This window comes from Poecile atricapillus, chromosome 39 (assembly GCF_030490865.1).
Source record: "Poecile atricapillus isolate bPoeAtr1 chromosome 39, bPoeAtr1.hap1, whole genome shotgun sequence".
Classification (NCBI taxonomy): domain Eukaryota; kingdom Metazoa; phylum Chordata; class Aves; order Passeriformes; family Paridae; genus Poecile; species Poecile atricapillus.
Window position 1 is genome coordinate 297,761 of NC_081287.1, and position 21,227 is coordinate 318,987.

Genomic DNA, 21,227 nt, shown 5'->3' on the forward strand with positions numbered 1-21,227 from the left:
GCTCGGGAAATGATCCCAAAAAACCCCAAACTTTGGGAAGTGATTCCCAAATGCCCCCAGAGCGTCTGGAGCTGGGATCTGCTGGATCCCGGGAAAAGCCGGCCCGGAAGCTCAGCCCAGACAACGTCGGGATTTGGGGAAATTTGGGGAATTTGGGGAGGGAAATCCAAGGGAATTCAGCGGGGAGGGATCCCAAAACCTCAGGAATTCCCTCAGGTTGGAAATTCCAACCCCAAAACCTCCCCCAGGCTCCCGATTCCCACCCCAAAACCTCAGGAATTCCCTCAGGCTCCCAATTCCCATCCCCAAACTTTGGGAATCCCCTCGGATTCTGAATTCCAACCCCAAAACCTCAGGAATTCCCTCAGGCTCCCAATTCTCCTCCCAAAACATCCCAGAATTCCCTCAGCGTCCCTTTCCCACCCCAAAAAAACGGGAATTCCCTCATTATTCCCTTCCCACCTCGAAATTCCTGGGAATTCCCTTGGTGTATTCCCAAAAAACCTGGTAACACCCTCAGGGATGCCCTGTCACCCCAAAATATCCAGGAATTCCCTCAGGCTCCCAATTCCCATCCCAAAATATCCAGGAATTCCCTCAGGCTCCCAATTCCAACCGCAAAACCCTGGGGACACCCCCAAGCTCCCAATTCCTACTCAAAAAAACCCGGGAATTCCCTCTTCATCCCAAAAAAACCAGAAATCCCCTCAGTGTTCCCTCTTCATCCCAAAAAACCCAGCAATTCCCTCAGTGTTTCCTCCTGATGCCCAAAAAAACCAGGAATCCCCTCAGTGTTCCCTCTTCATCCCAAAAAACACAGGAATTCCCTCAACGATCCCTTCTCATCCCAAAACAACCGGGAATTCCTTCAGGCTCCCAATTCCCATCCCCAAAACTCGGGAATTCCCTCAGGATTTGAATTCCCGCCCCAAAAAAGCCGCGAGTTCCCTCAGGGTCCCTTTCCCATCCCCACAAATCCCGGGAATCTCCTCAGGGTCCCTTTCCCATCCCCACAAATCCCGGGAATCTCCTCAGGGTCCCTTTCCCGTCCCCACAAATCCCGGGAATCTCCTCAGGGTCCCTTTCCCATCCCCACAAATCCCGGGAATCTCCTCAGGGTCCCCTTCCCATCCCCACAAATCCCGGGAATCTCCTCAGGATCCCTTTCCCATCCCCACAAATCCCGGGAATCTCCTCAGGGTCCCTTTCCCATCCCCACAAATCCCGGGAATCTCCTCAGGGTCCCCTTCCCATCCCCACAAATCCCGGGGATCCCCTCACGGAGCCGCCCTGAGCCCCCAACTCCCGGCGCTCCCCCCTGAGGGACCCCCGGAGCCCCCCCCGTTCCCAGCGCCGAGCCGCAATTCCCCAAAATCCGCCGGGAATGTGGGAAAAGCGCGGCGGGAAAGGCCGGAGCCGCCCTGAGGGGTCCCGAGCGCGGCGGCAGCGCCGAGGCCGGGGAGGCCCCGCAGCCCCGGCCGCCCTCAGCGCGTCCTCCCCTCACGGCCCGGGGGCGGGAGCGGCGCGGGCCTGCCGGGGGCGGGCTGGGCCTAACGGGGGCGGCTCCCTCGGCCGCGGCGGCGCGGCCCCGCCCGGCCCCGCGCGGCAGAGCGCGGCCGCTCCCTCCGCCGTCGCCGGGGCTCACTCACCGCGGGCCGGGCCGGGCCGGGCCGGCGCTGCCGCCGCGCAGGAGCCGCCGCCGCTTCCTCCCGGTCCGCGACAAAATGGCGGCGGCAGGAAGTGCCCCCCGCGCGCCGGCCCCGCCCCGCGCTACGCCAACGGCGCAAGGCGGCCCCGCCCGCGCCGCGCACGCCCCGCGCTACGCAAACGGCGCAACGCCGCGCCGCGCTTCCGCTACGCCAACGGCGCAAGGCGGCGCCCGACGGCGCTTACGCCAACGGCGCAGCGCGGCCCCGCCCGCCCCGCCCCGCGCCCTACGCAAACGGCGTAACCCCGGCGGCGCAGGGCGGAGGGCGCTCCGCCGCGACCCCCGCGCTCCCCCGGAGCCCCCCGAGCCCCCCGGGACCGGCGGCCGGGCCGCGGAGCCCCCGGCGGCCGCGGCGGGAGGCGGCGGAGAGGCCGGCGGGCGGCGGGAAGCGGCGTTGGCGCCCCCGCCTTTACGGCGTTGGCGCAGCGGCGGGCCCCGCGCCGCAGTTTACGCCGGCGGCGTAGCCGCCCTGACGCAGCGGCCGCATTACGCAATGCGGGTTACGCCGGCGGGGCGACGTAAGCGGCGTTGGTGAATCGCGGCACCCCCGTGAAGCCCACCCGGTATCCCCCCCCCCCGCCGCCCCCCGTTCCATCCTCCCGCTTCTCCCCTCAGCGGCGGCACCGCCCGGCCCGGCCCGGCCCGGCCCGCCCGGCGCGCCCCGGGGCCCGCTCTTACCTGAGGGGGCCGGGCCGGGCCGGGCCGGGCCGGGCTGAGCCGCCCTCCCTTCCTCCCTCCCCGCGGGCCGGGGGCGGCGGCGGGGGCGGAGGAGGAGGAGGAGGAGGAGGAGGAGGAGGAGGGAGGGGAGGGGGCGGGGGGGCCGCGGGCACCGAGGGGCAGCGGCTCCGGCAGCGGCGCCGCACTGACCTCACCGCGCTGCGCGTGACGTCACGGCGCACCCGGGACACGCCCACCCGCGCACCCGGCCCCGCCGCGTGACGTCACAGGGGGGGACATCGTGGGGGGGGGGAGGGGAATCCCCGGGGGGGTCCCGGGGATATTTTGGGGCTGTGACGTCACCGAGAGGATCCCCCGTCATCCCCCCCCCCCCCAAAATTCCCACCGGGAATTCCCATCCCAGAGAAATCGGGGGGGGGGGGGGGAATCCCCGAAATTCCCAATTTTTTTTTTGGGAATTCCCATCGGGTTTGGGGTGGAAAAATGGGATTTTGGTCCTTAAAAAAAAAACCCTCCAGGAAATCCGGGATTGGCTCCGGGCTCTCCCTCCCCATCCCAAAAAATTCCCGGCGTTTTTTGGGAATTCTTGTGGGAAAAGGAGGGATGGAAATCGGGGGGGGGGTGGAGCCTCCGGGTCCTGCTGGAAAAGGGAATTTTTGGGGAAAAATCCGGGATTTCCTCCCCCAAAAAAAAATCCCCTTTTGGAACGGGATCGTTCCTTAAAAACCCCCAAATCCCCCCCGGGAAAATGAGGGAAAAATTCCTTTTTTTTTTTTTGGGAAAAATCTCTAAAATTGAGGAATCTTGGGGGGGAAAAGAAGGAGAAAATTCCCAGGGATGCGAGCGCCGCCTTTATTGGGATTTTCCAAACTTCCAACTTTATTTGGTTTCGGATTTTTCCCGGTTTTTTTTCCGGGAGCTTTTTTTCCATCCTGGAATTCCCGAATTCCTCGGGGCTGGGGAAAAACCGGGAATTTCGCCTCGGCGCTTTCTTCACCCTGGAAAAGGGAAACGGAAATAAAAAACGACGGGAAAAGCGAATTCCTCGGGAAGGATTTCCCAGGAATCGTCCCCAAAATATCCGGGAAAAAAAACCTGGAAAAATCCGGATTCCAGGGATCCCAGCCCTCACCTTCCCCTGGAATTCTCAGGGCTCTTCCAAGCTTTTCTCTCCCTCCTTTCCCGGAGTTTTTTCTGGATTCTTCTCCTCTTTTCCTGGAGTTTTTTCTGGATTTTCCTCTGATTTTCCAGGATTTTTTTCTGGATTTTCCTCAGATTTTCCCGGATTTTTTTCTGGATTTTCTTCCTCTTTTCCCGCAGTTTTTTCTGGAATTTCCCCCCCTTCTCCCAGAGTTTTTTCCGGATTTTCCCCCTCTTTTTCCGGAGTTTTTTCTGGAATTTCCCCCCCTTTTCCCGGAGTTTTTTCTGGATTTTCCCCCTCTTTTTCCGGATTTTTTTCCGGATTTTTCCCCGGATTTTCCCCCTCTTTTCCCGGATTTTCCCCCTCCTCTTTGCCCTCCCCTCCCTGGGGTTGGTTTTGGGGCGAATTCCGGGGATTTTGGGGCTCCTCGTCCTCGTCCTGCAGGAAGGGCGGCATCCGCAGCGGCTCCGGAGCCGTCAGGAATTGCCGGGATCCCGGGAAATCCCCCGGAATTCCGGAGCTTCCCGGGGACTTGGGCGGCTCCGGGGGCTCCTCCGAGAACGGATCCTCGCCCTGCAACGGGAAAAGGAGGCGGGAATGGGGGGAAAAACCGGGAAAACGGGAAAAAACGGGAAAAATGGGAATAAAATGGGGGGAAAAACCGGGAAAATGGGAAAAAACGGGAAAAATGGGAGAAAATGGGGGGAAAAACGGGGAAAACGGGAAAAAATGGGAGAAAATGGGAATAAAATGGGAGAAAATGGGGGGAAATGGGGAAAAAATGGGAATAAAATGGGGAAAAATGGGAATAAAATGGGGAAAAATGGGAATAAAATGGGGAAAAATGGGAATAAAATTGGGGGAAATGGGGAAAAATGGGGAAAAACGGGAGAAAATGGGAATAAAATCGGAAAGAATGGGAATAAAATGGGGGAAAATGGGAAAAAATGGGAATAAAATGGGGAAAAATGGGAATAAAATGGGAGAAAATGGGGGAAAATGGGAATTAAATGGGGAAAAATGGGAATAAAATAGGGGAAAATAGGGGAAAAAATGGGAGAAAATGGGAAAAACGGGGGAAAACGGGAGATATTGGGAAAAAAATGGGGATAAATTGGGGAAGAATGGGGAAAAATTGGGAGAAAAATGGAAAAAAATGGGGAAAAAATAGAGAAAAAATGGGAATAAAATGGGAATAAATGGGAAAAAATGGGAGAAATGGAGAAAAAAGGGGAAAAATGGGAGAAAATGGGGAAAAAATGGCCAAAAGCCAGGAAATCCAGGGGAAATCCATGGGAATCTGGGAAAAGCGATGGGAAAGTGGGGAGAGACAGAAAATTGGGGAAAACCAGGGGAAATCTGGGAAAAAACGTGGAAAGTTTGGGGAGAAATGGGAATTTGGGGGGAAAAACCCTGGAAAATTGGGAAAACCCCTGGAAAATCGGGGGGAAACGGTGGAAAATTGGGAAAATTTGGGGGGAAAGCCGAGGAATTTTGGGGAAATTCGGGAATTTCCACTGGGAAAGGCTCCAAGCCCTGGGAAGAGCCGGATCCCGGGGGGAATTTTGGGAAATTTGAATCCAAAGGGGGAAATTCCTTCAATTCCTCAGCCCAGCTCTGAATTCCGCCGGAATTCCCGGGGCACGGAGCCCCAAATTCCCGGGATTTTTGGGCCTGGGGGTTCGGAGAATTCCAGGAATTCCGTGGATTTGGGGGGGGGGGGGGAGGAGAAACCTCAGAGCTCCAAAGGGGGAAATTCCGGGATTGCGGCCCTGGAATTGTCCTGGGATCTCGGGATGGTCCCGGAATCTTCGGGAATCCTCCCGGAATCTTCGGGAATCCTCCCGGAATGTTCGGGAATCCTCCCGGAATGTCCGGGCTCCCCATCCTGGATTCCCTCGGGAATCTCTTCCCAATTTCCTCCGGAGCAGCCGAAATTCCGAGCGAGGAGCTGCTGCTCCCAGGGGGGATTGCTTGGGAATTCCCAGGGATTTTTGGGAATTCTCAGGGGAGATTTTTGGGGAATTCTTGGGAGGTTTTTTGGGGAATTCTCAGGGGGGTTTTTTGGGATTTTTTTGGGAATTCTCAGGGGGTTTTTTGGGGAGTTTTTTTGGGAATTATTTGGGTTTTTTTGGGATTTTTTTTGGGAATTCTTTGGGGTTTTTTTTGGGATTTTTTGGGGATTTCTCAGCCCCCCCCCGCCTCCTTTTCCAGCCGGGAATTGCAGAGCTGGGAATGGGAACGCTCCGGAGCCGCCTCCGAGGGGAATTCCCGGGAAATTCTGGGAATTTCGGGGGGGGGTTGGCTTTGGTGTTTTGGGTTTTGTTGGGATTTTTTTTCCCGGAATCCGGGATGGGAAAACAGCGGGAATGTCGGGAATGTGGCTGCTCTGCACTGGGAATGCTGCTGTGGGATACTGGGATTACTGGGAATCACTGGGATCACTGGGAATCACTGGGAATTATTGGGATTACTGGGATCACTGGGAATGCCTCCATCCCAAACTGGGAGCGCGGGAACGCTCCCGTCCCACGCAGCTGATTCCGGGATCCAAATTCCCTCCTTTTCCCGGGATTCTGGGGCTCCTTTTCCCGGGATTCCGGGGTTCCTTTTCCCGGGATTCTGGGGCTCCTTTTCCCGGGATTCCGGGGCTCCTTTTCCCAGGATTCCGGGGCTCCTTTTCCCGGGATTCCGGGGCTCCTTTTCCCGGGATTCCGGGGCTCCTTTTCCCGGGATTCCGGGGCTCCTTTTCCCGGGATTCTGGGGCTCCTTTTCCCAGGATTCCGGGGCTCCTTTTCCCGGGATTCCGGGACTCCTTTTCCCGGGATTCCGGGGCTCCTTTTCCCGGGATTCTGGGGCTCCTTTTCCCAGGATTCCGGGGCTCCTTTTCCCGGGATTCCGGGGCTCCTTTTCCCGGGATTCTGGGGCTCCTTTTCCCGGGATTCCGGGGCTCCTTTTCCCGGGATTCTGGGGCTCCTTTTCCCGGGATTCCAGCTCCGTCTTCCCGGGGCTCCAGCTCCCCGGTTTTGGGATCCGAATTCCCTCCTTTTCCCGGGATCCAGCGTCCCTTTTCCTTGGGATCCAAATCCCGTTTTTTCCCGGGATCCAAATCCTTTTTCCGTGGACTCCAAATCCCGTTTTTTTTCCCGGGATCCAAGGTCCCTCTTCTTGGGATGCAAATCCCGAATTTCCCAGGACCCGAGGTCCGTCTTCCCAGGATCCAAAGTCCTTTTTTTTTTGGGATCCAAATCCCGATTTTCCCCCAGGATCCAAATCCCATTTCTCTGGGATCCAAATCCCATTTTTCCCAGGACTCCAGGTCCGTCTTCCCAGGATCCAAATCCCGATTTTCCCGGGACCCGAGCTTCGTCTTCCCGGGATGCAAATCCCGATTCCTTGGGATCCAAATCCCGTTTTTTTCCCGGGATCCAACGTCCCTTTTCCTTGGGATGCAAATCCCGATTTTCCCAGGACTCCAGGTCCGTCTTCCCAGGATCCAAAATCCTGTTCCTTTGGGATCCAAATCCCATTTTTCCCGGGACTCCAGGTCCATCTTCCCGGGATGAAAATCCCGTTTTTTTGGGATCCAAATCCCGATTTTCCCCCAGGATCCAAAGTCCTGTTTTTTGGGATCCAAATCCCATTTTTCCCGGGACTCCAGGCCCGTCTTCCCAGGATCCAAATCCTTTTTTTTGGGATCCAAATCCCGTTTTTTTCCCGGGATCCAAATCCCGATTTTTCCCGGGATCCAAGCTCCCTTTTCCCAGGATCCAAAGTCCATTTTTTTTTTGGGATCCAAATCCCATTTTCCGGGATCCAAATCCCGTTTTTTTTCCCCCAGGAGCCAGCAGGCACAGTCACCGCTTTTCCCACTTTTTTCCCCCACTCTCTTCCCACTTTTTTCCCGGCTTTTCCCGTTTTTCCGAGGTTTCCCGGCCCCAGAGCTCCGGGAAGGGATTTTTTGGGATCTTGGAGCTTCTCCCGGGAATCCTCCAGAGGCGGCTCCGTCGCTTTTCCTCCGCCCCGGCTGCGGATCCTGCCCGGAAAACTCCGGAAAACTCCGGAAAACCCCGGGAAATCCCGGCCCAGCCCCGAATCCCGGGATTTTGGGGGGGTTTGGGATTCCTGGGATCGGGATTTGGGGCTGGAACCGCCCCGGAATTCCAGGAAATCTCAGAATTCCCCAAATTCCCGACAATTCCCCACCGGGATCCACGGCTCCAGAGGAAGTTTTTGGGAAAAGTCCGGGATTTGAGGGGTTTTCGCTTTAATGCCGAGGAGACGACGGAAAACTGGGAAGGAATTCCCGAAAAACAACGGAAACAAAGCCAGGAACGCCAAAAGAACCGGAAAAAAACCCCAAAAAAATCCAGGATTTCTCTGGGATTTGGATGCTGGGACACGGAAGAGTAGGAAAAACTGGGAAAGAATTCCCAGAAATGCCCAAACTGCCGGAAAAAACGAGGAAAAAAACCCCAGGATTGGACAAAAAAGCAACAAAAAATAAGGGAAGCTCTGGAATTTTCCAGAATTTTCTGGGAATTTGGCTCTGAGGATTTCGGAATGGCAAAGAAAGGGGGGAAAGAATCCAAAATTGGACAAAAACCCCCAAAAATCCAGGGAAAACTCTGGATTTGGCAGGAATTTTTGGGGAATTTGGCTCTGAGGATGCGGGAATGGCAAAGAAAGGGGGAAAAAACCCCAAAATTGGACAAAAATCCACCAAAACCTGGGAAAAGCTGTGGAATTTTCTGGGAATTTGGCTCTGCCCACGCTGGAATGGCAAAGGAGGGGGGAAAAACCCAAAAATCGGATAAAAAACCCCAAAAAACGCAGGGAAAGGCGGGGATTTTGGGGGATTTTTGGGGATTTTTGGGGATTTTGGGGGATTTTTGGGGATTTTTGGGGATTTTTGGGGATTTTGGGGGATTTTTGGGGATTTGATGGAATTTTGGGAATTTTTGGGGGTTTTTGGGAAGGGGATTCCCGGGAATACCTGCAGGTAACGCTCCAGCATGCGCACGATGTGTTTGTTGTTCAGGACGCTCTTGGCCACGTGCAGGCTCGCCTTGCGGAACTGCTCCGCTGCCAGCTGCAAAAAACCCGGGAATGCCGGATCCGGGGAATGCCACCGGATCCTGGGAATGCCACCGGATCCTGGGAATGCCGGATCCAGGGAATGCCGGATCCAGGGAATGCCGCCGGATCCCGGGAATGGCACAGCCCCAGATCCAGGGAATGGCACAGCCCCGGGTCCAGGGAATGCTGGATCCCGGGAATGCTGGATCCCGGGAACGGCACAGCCCCGGATCCAGGGAATGCCGGATCCTGGGAATGGCGGATCCAGGGAATGCCGGATCCTGGGAATGCCAGATCCCGGGAATGCCGGATCCAGGGAATGGCACAGCCCCAGATCCAGGGAATGCCGGATCCCGGGAATGGCACAGCCCTGGATCCAGGGAATGCCGGATCCCGGGAATTCCCCACGGTTCCCGTGGGATGGGGGCGGGGTCAGGGATCCCCGGGGGTTCCAAGGGAAAATTGGGAATTGCAGAGGGGTTTGGGGGGAATGGGGAGAAATGCAGGAATTGCCAAGGGATCACTCCAGGGATTCCCAGGGATATCTCCATGAATTCCCATGGGATAACGCCCCAGATTCCCCTGGGATAACTCCAGGAATATCTCCATGAATTGCCATGGGATAATTCCAGGATAACCCCCTGAATCCCCCAGGATAATTCCTGTGGGATAACCCGTGAATCCCCCGGAATAACCCCAGGGATATCTCCATGAATTCCCCGGGATAATCCCAGGGATATCTCCATGAATTCCCTGGGATAATTCCATGGGATAACTCCAGGATAATTCCTGTGGGATGAGGGATAATTCCATGGGATCTCTCACCCTGCGGTTGCGGCCGTGCTGAGCCGATCTCAGGTGTATAACCCCAGGGATAACCCCAGGATAGTTCCCATGGGATAACTCCAGGATAATTCCCGTGGGATGAGGGATAATTCCCATGGGATAACTCCAGGATAATTCCCGTGGGATATTTCCATGGGATCTCTCACCCTGCGGCTGCGGCCGTGCTGCGCCGATCTCAGGTGTATAACCCCAGGGATAACCCCAGGGATATCCCCATGAATTCCCTGGGATAATTCCCGTGGGATAACTCCAGGATAATTCCCGTGGGATAACTCCAGGATAATTCCATGGAATCTCTCACCCTGCGGCTGCGGCCGTGCTGCGCTGATCTCAGGTGTATAACCCCAGGGATAACTCCAGGATAACCCCAGGGATATCCCCATGAATTCCCTGGGATAATTCCCATGGGATAACTCCAGGATAATTCCCATGGGATAACTCCAGGATAATTCCCATGGGATGAGGGATAATCCCATGGGATCTCTCACCCTGCGGCTGCGGCCGTGCTGAGCCGATCTCAGGTGCCGCTGCAGGCGCTGGCTCTGGGCCGGGATCAGGACGTCGCACGCCAGGCAATGAGCGGCCTCGATCCTCTGGAAGAAGTGCTCCTGCCCGATCCCTGCGTTCCCGGCAATCCCGTCACTGCCCCGCATTCCCGGGAATCCCGGCACTGCCCTGCCATTCCCGTCACTGCCCCGCATTCCCAACAATCCCATCACTGCCCCGGATCCCCGGGAATCCCGTCACTGCCCCGGCAATCCCATCACTGCCCCGGCATTCCCGGGAATCCCGTCACTGCCCCGGCAATCCCGTCACTGCCCCGCCATTCCCAACAATCCCGTCACTGCCCCGGATCCCTGGCAATCCCATCACTGCCCCGGATCCCCGGATTCCCGTCACTGCCCCGGCAATCCCAACAATCCCGTCACTGCCCCGGATCCCCGACCCCACGGAGAGGCTCGGGATCACCCCGGGAACCGGGACAGGGCCGGGCACAAAAATCCCCAAAATTCACCAGTGAAAACGGGGGAGATTCCCAAATAAAACCGGGGGAAATTCCCAAATAAACCCCAAAAAAATACCAAATAAAACCAGGGAAAATTCCCAAATAAAATCAGGGAAAATTCCCAAATAAAACCAGGGAAAATTCCCAAATAAAACCAGAAAAAAACCCAAATAAACTCAGGAATAATCCCCAAATAAAACCAGGGAAAATTCCCAAATAAACCCCAAAAAAATCCCCAAATAAAACCAGGGAAAATTCCCAAATAAAACCAGAAAAAAATCCCAAATAAAACCAGGGAAAATTCCCAAATAAAACCAGCAATAATTCCCACATAAACCCAAAAAAAAATCCCAAATAAACACAGGAATAATCCCCAAATAAAACCCTGAAAAATTCCCAAATAAAACCAGGGAAAACTCCCAAATAAACCCAGGGAAAATTCCCAAATAAAACCAGAAAAAAACCCAAATAAACTCAGGAATAATCCCCAAATAAAACCAGGGAAAATTCCCAAATAAACCCCAAAAAAATCCCCAAATAAAACCAGGGAAAATTCCCAAATAAAACCAGAAAAAAATCCCAAATAAAACCAGGGAAAATTCCCAAATAAAACCAGCAATAATTCCCACATAAACCCAAAAAAAAATCCCAAATAAACACAGGAATAATCCCCAAATAAAACCCTGAAAAATTCCCAAATAAAACCAGGGAAAACTCCCAAATAAACCCAGGGAAAATTCCCAAATCGAGCCTGGAAAAGCTCCCGGATTTGAAACCCCGGCACATTCCCAGGATTTCCCTGGAATTCCCAGGATTTCCCTGGAATTCCCAGGATTTCCCTGGAATTCCCGGATTTCCCTGGAATTCCCGGAATTCCCTACCCTTGAAGGGGTCCGGTCTCTGTTTGCTCCCCTCCTTCTCATTCAGCTCCTGGCGCCGCCTCTCGATCTTCCGGTTCCTGTTCACGATGTATTCCTGGGAAAAGACCGGGAAAATCCGGGAATGGCGGCCCAAAAACACCGGGAAAATCCGGGAATGGCAGCCCAAAAACACCGGGAAAATCCGGGAATGGCGGCCCAAAAACACCGGGAAAATCCCGAAGGAATCCTGAACAACCCCCAAGGAAAGAAACCACTGGGAGATCCTGGGAATTCTGACCCAAACCCATGGAAAATCCAGGAATTCTGACCCAAAAAACACCGGGAAAAATCCCACATTTCCAGCCTGGAAAATCCCAAAGAAATCCTGAGGAAAATCTGAGGAAAAAAAACCCAAAAAAATTCCAACAAAAATCCCGATTTTCCACCTAAAACCTCTCGGAAAAACGGCCAAAAAAATCCTGAAAAAATATAACGGAAAAAATCCCAAAAATTCTTTAAAAATCCCAAAAAAATCCCCAAAAATTTCTTTAAAAATCCCAAAAAAATTCCCCCAAAAAATCCTGAAAAATTCTTTAAAAATCCCCAAAAAATTCCCCCAAAAATTCTTTAAAAATCCCCAAAAAATTCCCCAAAAAAATCCTGAAAAATTTTTTAAAAATCCCCCAGAATTCCCCAAAAGATCCCGAAGGAATTCCCGGGATTCCGGAGCTGCCGCTGCTCCCACCTGCAGGAACTGCACGCTGCGGTCGGGCAGTTTGGTGCCGATGTAGCGCAGCGTCTCCCGGTGGAATTTGCTCTCCAGGTGCCGCTGGATCTCCTCCTCCTCCAGGCTCCGGAATTTGCAGACGGAGCAGGCGAACTGGATCCTGGGAAAAGCCAAATCCCGGGGAAAAAACGGGAAAATCCCACAAAATTCCCACCAAAATCGGCCCCGGAACGGGAATATCCCGGGATTTCTTGGGAATGCTGTCGCAAAAATGGGAATTGTCAACCCAGAATTCCAAGGTTGCCCCAAATCCCTGGAATTCCCATGCAAGGAGGCACCGGGAGGTGCAAAAATCCCGGAATTTCTCATCGTAAAACTCGGGAAAATCCGGGAATCCCTGGGAATTCGAGGGGCAAAATCCCCAAATCCCCGGGAATTCCTGTCTGGGGAAGTGGGAAAACCCCAAAATTCCTGGGAATTCTCGGCCCCGAGGGGCTCCGGGTGCGGGATTTGCCCCGAGGAACGGGAAAACTCCTGGAATTCCTGGGAATTCCTGGGAATTCCCGGCTGGCCCCACCTGTCCATGGCCCGGTCCCGCATCCGGTCCCTCCTGCGCTGCTTCTCCCGCTTCTTCCTCACCTCCTCGTCCTCCTCCTCGGATGCTGAGGGGAAAACTCGGGAATTCTTATCCCAAAGAACTCCAGGGAATCCTTTCCCAGCATTCCCAGACCCCCAAACCCCCAGGATTCCCCGGCTTTCCCTGCTTTTCCCAGGTTTTCCGAATTTTCCCATTTTCTCTCCCATTTTCCCTGAGATTCTCCCATTTTTTCCCATTTCCCCCCACAGTTTTCCCTTTTTTCCCATTTTTTCCCATTTCCCCCCACAGTTTTCCCTTTTTTCCCATTTTTTCCCCCATTTTTCCCAGGTTTTTCCCCATTGCCAGCGGGTTCAGCTTCCCTGGGATCCTTTGGAATCCTTTGGGATCCTCCCCCAACGAACTCCTCGGGAATTCCTCCCCAAAAAAGCCCCAAAATTCCTCCAAAATCAGCGGGAAAAGCCCCAAAAAAGCTGGAAAATCCTGGAATTCTGGGAAATTTCCTTCCAAAGGGCCCCAGAATCCCGGGAATTCTCCTGGGGAGCGGAATCCGGGATCTCCTGGAAAAGAAAAAAGAAGGAAAAGGAAACACTGGAGTTGATTTTTCTTGGAATTCCCGGGGGGGATCAGCAGAATTTTGGGAATTTTCACCCCGTTTTTTGTGGATATTCCCAAAACCCCGCTGGTTTTCCATGGAATTTTCCAGGCTGGAAAAGCCCTGAGGGATTTGGGAATTCCTGCCCCGCTCAGCCCCTCCCGACTTTTTCCAGCCAGGAATTCTTCCCAAAAAATCCCCCCCAAAATTCCCAAATTTCTGATCCCAGCTGGAAAAAAAACCCCAAAATTTGGGATTCAGCCCTTCCAGGAGCCAAATCCGGGTAGAAATTCCCGATTTTTCCCGTTCCCTGAGGTTTTTTTTGGGATATTGCTGCAGAGCTCCGAAATTCCCGGATTTTGGGGAATCCCTGGAATACTTACACCTTTGTCCGCCTCATCCAAGGATTTTTCCTCTCCTTCCCCTTCATCTCCTGCGGGAAAAACGGGAAAATTCAGGGGGAAAAACGCCGGGAATTGGGAAAAAAGGCCGGGAAACCCCGGGAAAAAGGGGAAATCCCAGGAAAAGGGGAGAAAATGCCGGGAAAAGGGAGGAAAATTGGTGACAATCCAAGAGAGAGGGCGGGAATTCCCAGGAAAAGGGAGAAAATCTCAGGAGAAAAGATCGGGATTGCCAAGAAAAGGCTGGGAATTGCCAGGGAAAGGCTGGGAATTGCCAGGAAAAGCTGGAATTTCCCAGGAAAAGCTGGAATTTCCCAGGAAAAGCTGGAATTTCCCAGGAAAAGCTGGAATTTTCCAGGGAAAGGTGGGAATTGCCAGGAAAAGCTGGAATTTCCCAGGAAAAGCTGGAATTTCCCAGGAAAAGGTGGGAATTCCCAGGGAAAGGTGGAATTTCCCAGGGAAAGGTGGGAATTGCCAGGAAAAGCTGGAATTTCCCAGGAAAAGCTGGAATTTCCCAGGGAAAGCTGGAATTTCCCGGCAGGGCCGGCGTTACCGTGCTCGGAGTCGCGCTCGTTGCCGTCGCTGTCGCTCCGGGTGTTTTTGGGGTCATTCCCCTCGGCATTCCCGGCGTTCCCGTCGGTATTCCCGGCGTTCCCATCGGCATTCCCGGCGTTCCCGGAGCCGTTCCCGGAGCCGTTCCCGGAGCCGTTCCCGCTGTTCCCGGCTCCGTCGTCGCCGCTCCGGGAGCGTTTCCGTTTCCGGGCCCCCTCGGGCTCCCAGCGCCCCCCGGAGCGAGCGCGGAAAGGGCGGCGCCGGCCCTGCGGAGAATCCCGGGAATCAGGGGAATCCGGGAATGGGGAAATCCGGGAATCCCGGGAATCCGGGAATGGGGAAATCCGGGAATCCCGGGAATCAGGGGAATCCAGGAATGGGGAAATCCGGGAATCAGGGGAATCCAGGAATGGGGAAACCTGGGAATCCCGGGAATCTGGGAATGGGGAAACCTGGGAATCCGGGAATGGAGAAATCTGGGAATGGGGAAATCCGGGAATGGGGAAAGCTGGGAATCCCAGGAATCCGGGAATGGGGAAAGCTGGGGATAACGTGGGGAAAAGTGAGAAACCCTGGGAAGAACGTGGGGAAGAGCAGGGAAAATCTGCAGGAAAAAGATGGGGAAAAAGTGGGGAAAAGCAGGAAAATTCGGGGGAAAAGTGGGAAAATCTGGGAAAACGCTGGAACTAAGTGGCAAAAGAGCGGGAAAAAGCGGGGAAACCTGGGACTGGTGTAGGAAGGAGAGGGAAAAGGCAGGAAAAGTTGGGAACAAGGCGGGAAAAGGCAGGAAAAGGCAGGAAAAGGCAGGAAAAAGCGGGAATGGGAATTGTGGAACTCACCGGGAACAGGGCCCCGTTCCAGGGCAGCGCTCCCGGCCGCTCCCTCCTCCGGCCGCCCATCAGGGAGCGCCCCAGCCCCGGCATTCCCGGCATTGCCGGCATTCCCAGCACCCCCAGATCGCCGGGATAGTCGGGATAATCGCCGGGATAGTCGGGATAGTCGCCGGGATAGTCGGGATAGTCGGGATAATCGCCGGGATACTCCGGCGCCGGCGGGAAGAGCGAGGGCAGCGCTCGGGATTCCGGCCCCGCGCGGTTTCCCGGGAACGCCGGGGCCTCACTCCAGCGCGCCGGGAACGGCTCCGGGAGGCGCCGGCGGCCGCGGCCGCGGGGCCCGGCTGAGCCGGGAAGCGCCGGGAAGGAACCGGAGCCGCCGGGGGCGTCCCGGGAACGCTCCGAGGGCCCCGCTCCGAAGGGAAAGGCCGGGCGGAAAGGATCCCGGGAAACGCGCCCGTCCAGAGGGGCCAGAGAGTCGAAGCGGAAGGAGCTGGAAAAGTGGGAATAAAAACTGGGATTAGGGCTGGGAATGGGAGGTGGGGATCCCTCCTTTTATCCTGGAAAAACGGGAATAAAATCCCGGATTAGGGCTGGGAATGAAGGGCAGGGATCCCCTCTTTATCCTGGAAAAGTGGGAATAAAATCCCGGATTAGGGCTGGGAATGAAGGGCAGGGATCCCTCCTTTTATCCTGGAAAAACGGGAATAAAATCCCGGATTAGGGCTGGGAATGAAGGGCAGGGATCCCTCCAGTTTATCCTGGGAAATTGGGAATAAAAACCAGGATTAGGGCTGGGAATGAAGGGCAGGGATCCCTCCTTTTATCCTGGAAAAAAGGGAATAAAACCCAGGATTAGGGCTGGGAATGAAGGGCAGGGATCCCTCCTTTTATCCTGGAAAAAAGGGAATAAAACCCAGGATTAGGGCTGGGAATGGGAGGCAGGGATCCCTCCGTTTATCCTGGAAAAGTGGGAATAAAATCCCGGATTAGGGCAGGGGTTTTTCCGGATGCCAGGAGCGGGAGGGAGGGATCTGGGAGAATCCAGGATGGAATTCCCACCTCTCCTGCGGCTGGCGCCCCTCTCCCGGCGCGCCCTCCTTGGCCAGCAGATCCAGGCGCTGGTTGATCTTGGCGATGATGGAGTCGGGATTGGAGCCGGAAACTTCCGCACCAAAGGCCGAGCCCGAGGAGCCCAATCCCGAGGATCCCAATCCCGAGGATCCTAATCCTGAGGATCGCAGTCCTGAGGATCCCAATCCTGAAGATCCCAATCCCGAGGAGCCCAATCCTGAAGATCCCAATCCCGAGGATCCTAATCCTGAGGAGCCCAATCCTGAGGATCCCAGTCCTGAGGATCCCAATCCCGAGGATCCCAGTCCTGAGGATCCCAATCCTGAGGATCCCAGTCCCGAAGATCCCAGTCCTGCAGATCCCAATCCCGAGGATCCCAGTCCTGACGATCCCAGTCCCGAAGATCCCAGTCCTGAGGATCCTAATCCTGCAGATCCTAATCCTGCAGATCCCAATCCTGAAGATCCCAATCCCGAGGATCCCAGGCCCAAGGCTGATCCCGAGGATCCAAAGGCGCTCCCGGATCCCGATCCATAGGCAGATCCTGCAGCTCCCGATCCGTAGGCGGCTCCTGAGGCTCCCAATCCTGAGGCTCCCAATCCTGAGGCTCCCAATCCTGACGATCCCAGTCCTGAGGATCCAAATCCTGAGGATCCCAGTCCCGAGGATCCCAGTCCCGAGGATCCCAGTCCCGAGGATCCCAGTCCCGAGGATCCCAGTCCCAAGGCCGATCCGGCGGATCCGTAGGCGGCTCCCGAGGATCCGTAGGCGCTCCCGGATCCCGATCCGTAGGCGGATCCCGCAGCTCCCGATCCGTAGGCGGCTCCCGAGGATCCCAATCCCGAGGATCCCAATCCCGAGGATCCCTCGGAGGATCCCAGCCCCAGCTCCGGAGCCTTGGGAGTCTCCCAGGATCCGTAGGCGGCTCCGGGCGGCGCCGAGGCCGAGCCCGCGTAGAACTCGTAGCTCTCATAGCCTGGGGGGGGTAATTCGTTAATTGGTTAATTAATGAGCTGCTTAATTAGGGGGGGAAGAACCCTGGGGGGGGGGGATCCCGGCGGGAAAAATCCCAGGATGGTTCCCAGGGAAAAAATTCCCAGGGAATTTGGGGGGTGTGGAATTCATAGCCTTTGTAGGCTGGGAATGAAAGGGTTAATTAGGCATTGATTAATTAATTAATTAACCAAGGGGAATCAGCCATGGGTTAATTAATTAAGGGGGAATTAGTAGGGGAACGAAGGAATTCCAGGGGGGGATCCCGGCGGGAAAAATCCCGGGACGGTTCCCAGGGAAAAAAATTCCCAGGGAAAAAAATTCCCATGGAATTGGGGGGGGGGTGGATCAAACTCGCAGCCCTCGCGGTCAGTAATTAATTAATGAGCTGCTTAATTAGGGGGGAATGAAAGAATTCCAGGGGAAAAAATGGGAAAAAGGAGGGGAAAAGGGAGGGAAAAGGGAAAAGGGAAAAGGCAGGAGCAGCAGGAAATGAGGGAATTTGGGAAGAGGCCGCTGAGCGTTCCCGGATTCCGGAGGATCCCGCGCTGACCCCGCTCCCACCTTGCCAGCTCGGCGCGCTCGTGCCGTAGGAACCTGGGGAAAACAGGGAAAACGGGAATTTTTCCAGGGAAAACGGGAACTTTTCCAGGGAAAACGGGAATTTTTCCAGGGAAAACGGGAACTTTTCCAGGGAAAACGGGAATTTTTCCAGGGAAAACGGGAATTTTTCCAGGGAAAACGGGAATTTTTCCAGGGAAAACTGCTGGAATTGCGGGGAAAAGGCTCGGGAATCAGAGGGATTTGTGGGGAAAGGGGGAAATTTTGGGAAAAGCAGGGAGGGAAGGGCAGGGGCTGGGATTTGTTGGGAATTGCAGTGGGATTTGCAGGAAAAAGCAGGAAAAGAGGGAAAAGGGGATTTGGGGGTGGATGCAGAGATTCTGGGAGGGGAAAAAAGGGAAAAAAATGGGGGAAAAGGGTGAAAAAGTGTAAAAAATGGGGAGGGAGAGAGATAGAGGGGGAAAAGAGAAAAAAAGAGGGAAAAAAGGGAGAAAAAGGGGAGAAAACGGGGAAAAAGTGTAAAAAATGGGGAGGGAGAGAGATAGAGGGGGAAAAGAGAAAAAAAGAGGGAAAAAAGGGAGAAAAAGGGGGAAAAAGGGGGAAAAGTGTAAAAAATGGGAAGGGAGAGAGATAGAGGGGGAAAAGAGAAAAAAAGAGGGAAAAAAGGGAGAAAAAGGGGGAAAAAGGGTGAAAAGAGGGGGAAAGAAGGGAGAAAAAGGGGGAAAAAAGTGGGGAAAAGGGGGGGAAGGGGAAAAAATGGGGAAAAAGGGGAAAAAATGAGGGAAAAGGGGGGAAAAGGGGAAAAAAGGAAAAGCTCAGGAAAAGCTCAGGAAAAGCTCAGGAAAAGCTCTGGAAAAGCTCAGGAAAAGCTCAGGAAAAGCTCTGGAAAAGCTCTGGAAAAGCTCTGGAAAAGCTCAGGAAAAGCTCAGGAAAAGCTCTGGAAAAGCTCAGGAAAAGCTCTGGAAAAGCTCAGGAAAAGCTCAGGGAAGCTCTGGAAAGCTCAGGAAAAGCTCGGGAAAAGCTCGGGAAAAGCTCAGGAAAGCTCTGGAAAGCTCAGGAAAAGCTCAGGAAAAGCTCAGGAAAGCTCAGGAAAGCTCACCCTGGGTGCTGCCGGCCCCGCTGCTCCAGGCGCCGTATCCTGGGGAAAAGGCGGAGCCGTCAGCCGGGAAGGGCAAATTCCCACTTTTCCAGAGGCCGATCCCAAATCCCAAAGCCCAGCCCCAGATCCAAGCCCAGCCCGGGACGAGGCACCCCCGAAAAGCAGCAGGAAATTCCCGGATTTCCGGCAAAAGCGGCTCCTCCCGCCCCCACCTGCGGCTGCTCCCAGGGAAAAGTTGGGAATGTTGAGCCAAACCAGGCTGGAATCTTCGGGAAATCGCAGCTGCTGCTCCCAAATTTCCCCCTTTTCCAAAGGATTTTTGTCCTTTTTGGGAGGAAATTCCCTGGGTTTTGTCCCTGGATGTTCCAACTCACGTTTTCCTGGGTTTTTTTCCCCAGGAAATCGGGATAAAACCTCAGGTTTCCAGTGGGAATTAAGGATTAATTCCGGAATGAAACATTCCATGAATATTTCCAGGAGGGAAAACTCTTGGGAATAAATCCTGGTCTCCATTTCTTGGGATAAAATCCACGGAATCGACCAAAAAACTGGGAAAAAAACCAACACTGGGAAAGGAGGAAAAACCAATTTGATGGAGCTGAGTGTGGAAATTCCTGATTTCGATGGAATTCTCTCCCAAGGAGAAGAGTTTTGTCCTCTGGGATGATCAATTCTGGGAATTCCATCCATGGATCCCAAAGCTGGAGGCTCCAAAGCCACGGATTTGGGAACATTCGGGGTTGGTTTTCCACGCTTTTGAATCCAGCCAAGGATTGTCCCAATTCCGCAGTTTTATGGCAAAATCCAGGGAAAATCCGGGACACAAATCCCTCCAGAGCCGTTTATTCCAGTCCCAGTCCCGCTGCCAATTCCATAAATCCAAGGAAATCTCGGTTGCCAGAACTTTTCCGGGTTTTTCATCCAGAAAAACCCCAGGATTCGCAGAGGCCGATTCCATCCCCGTTTTGCTTTTCCAGGTTTCTTTTTCCACCTCGGCTTTTATTCCCAAAACCAAAAAAAAACCCAACAAAACCACGGAAATAAAGGTTTGGAACCAGCACAGAGGAAATTCCAGATCCCAAATTCCCACTACAACGGGAACAGCTCCTTTGCCGTGGATCCTGGAGGAATTCCAGCCGGGATTTCCATCGATTCCAGCTGGGAATGAAGTGATAAATCCAGGGAAGGAAGGAAAAATTGTCCTGGCGGGATTTTTGTGTCCCTAAAAGTGAAGGAAAATTCAATTTCCAGGGGTTTTTGCAGCTCCCGATCGTGGATTTAAAGGGAAGGAAAGCATGGAGGGCTCCAAATGGGAAGAGATTCCAAAATTTTGGGAATATTTCTCCTCTCTCATCCCAAAAAAACTCCAGGCAGGGGCTTTGATCCAGCTGGAAAACCTCGGATTGAGGGAATTCCTTCCATTCCCAGCTTGGGATCCTTGGATTTGGGATCCTTTGGATTTGAAGGAGAGGAAATCCCGGTGGAAAAGGAGATTCCGAGGGCATCGGGCTCGGGATTTTCCCTTTCCCGATCCCTTTTTCCAGGCTGAGGAATCCAGGGGAATTTCCAGGGGATCCTGAGGAGATCCAGGGGGATCCTGAGGGGATCCAGGGGAAATCCCAGGGGGGTTCCTGAAGGGAACCGAGGGAATTTCCAGGGGGAATCCTGAGGGAGATCCAGGGGGGAATCCAGGCGGGAATTGGAGGGGAGGTCCAGAGGGCGATCCAAGGGGGAATCCCCCTGAGGAGGGGACACGGGACCCCCCCGGATGTCGCCAGGACGAGGGAAACTGAGGCACAGGCGGCGGGGGCGGGGCCGCGGCCGCCATTTTGTGTCGTCTTCAGCACCGGGCCCGGCGCCATTTCCGCCCCCTCCGCCCCCCTCAGGGCACGACCCCCCCGGAGCCAATCAGCGCCGCCCTAGCGGTGAGTGACGCGCCACTCAGCCAATCAGCGGCGCCGCTGCCTCACGGGGGGGGTGGGCGCTGCGCTTCCCGCTGCGGCGGAGCCCCCCCCACCCCTCAACCGCCGGTAACGGAGCCGGTGCTGAGGCAGCGACGGGAAGGAGCCCCCGCCGCGCTGGGGCAGCGTCAGCACCGCGGGGCTGCCCCGCGCCGCACCTACCGCCGTATCCCGGCTCCATGGCCGCCGCCTCCGCCCGGCGCCGCCGCCGCCGCCGCTTCGCCGCCCGCCTCAGCCGCCCGCGCACGCGCGCAGCCGCGCGCCTCCCACTAGGGCCCGCCCTCCGCGCTCCTGATTGGCCGATCTCCCCAGCCGCGCGTCCCGCCCTCAGCTCCCATTGGTCAGGCTGGTTCCCGCCCACGATCTGATTGGTAAAGGCGCTTCCTCCCTGAGGGCAAGGTCTGTCAATCACGGGCGTTCTGGCTCCTGATTGGGCGGCTCCGCGGGGCGCGCCTTTCACCGGCCGTGAGGGAGAGGAGGAGCCGCCAGGGAGTCCCCGCGGCCGGGAGCGGAGCGGC

General features: G+C 55.2%; 2 protein-coding genes across 6 annotated transcripts in view; both read right to left on the minus strand.

Annotated features, from left to right (window-relative positions):
• The window catches only part of BRD4 (bromodomain containing 4), a 35,280-nt gene extending 33,496 nt beyond the window's left edge, over positions 1-1,784 (minus strand). For all 3 annotated transcript variants that reach the window (XM_058861748.1, XM_058861749.1, XM_058861750.1), the window contains exon 1: positions 1,650-1,784. The gene's annotated coding sequence lies outside the window, so the exon portion shown is untranslated. The remainder of the gene's footprint in view (positions 1-1,649) is intronic.
• Positions 1,785-3,224: 1,440 nt separating this feature from the next.
• Positions 3,225-21,006, minus strand: AKAP8 (A-kinase anchoring protein 8). Of its 3 annotated transcripts, none has more exons than XM_058861755.1 (14): positions 20,872-20,992; positions 18,749-18,787; positions 17,653-17,685; positions 16,084-17,071; positions 15,028-15,514; positions 14,190-14,454; positions 13,621-13,668; positions 12,623-12,707; positions 12,064-12,205; positions 11,340-11,433; positions 9,941-10,071; positions 8,524-8,619; positions 3,519-4,100; positions 3,225-3,384 (listed from the first exon to the last, which is right to left on the minus strand). In XM_058861755.1, exons 1-13 carry the CDS (start codon positions 20,888-20,890, stop codon positions 3,534-3,536), a joined length of 2,994 nt encoding a protein of 997 aa, XP_058717738.1. In that variant the 5' UTR covers positions 20,891-20,992; the 3' UTR covers positions 3,225-3,384; positions 3,519-3,533. The 3 variants fall into 3 exon arrangements, with proteins under 3 accessions (XP_058717738.1, XP_058717737.1, XP_058717736.1); XM_058861753.1 differs by lacking the exons at positions 3,225-3,384; positions 3,519-4,100 and adding exons at positions 5,672-5,971; positions 6,011-7,563 and having other exon boundaries at positions 20,872-21,006; XM_058861754.1 differs by lacking the exons at positions 3,225-3,384; positions 3,519-4,100 and adding an exon at positions 5,671-7,563 and having other exon boundaries at positions 20,872-21,005.
• Between the last annotated feature and the right edge of the window lie 221 nt (positions 21,007-21,227).

Bases quoted from the DNA above. Each gene is read 5' to 3' on its own strand.
- AKAP8 (XM_058861753.1), bottom strand. The intron at 12,708-13,620 runs GTGTAAGTATTC...TTTTCCCCTCAG, and splicing joins CTTGGATGAGGCGGACAAAG to CATCCGAGGAGGAGGACGAG. The intron at 5,972-6,010 runs GTGATCCCAGTA...AGTGATTCCCAG, and splicing joins TTGGGATGGAGGCATTCCCA to TGATCCCAGTGATTCCCAGT.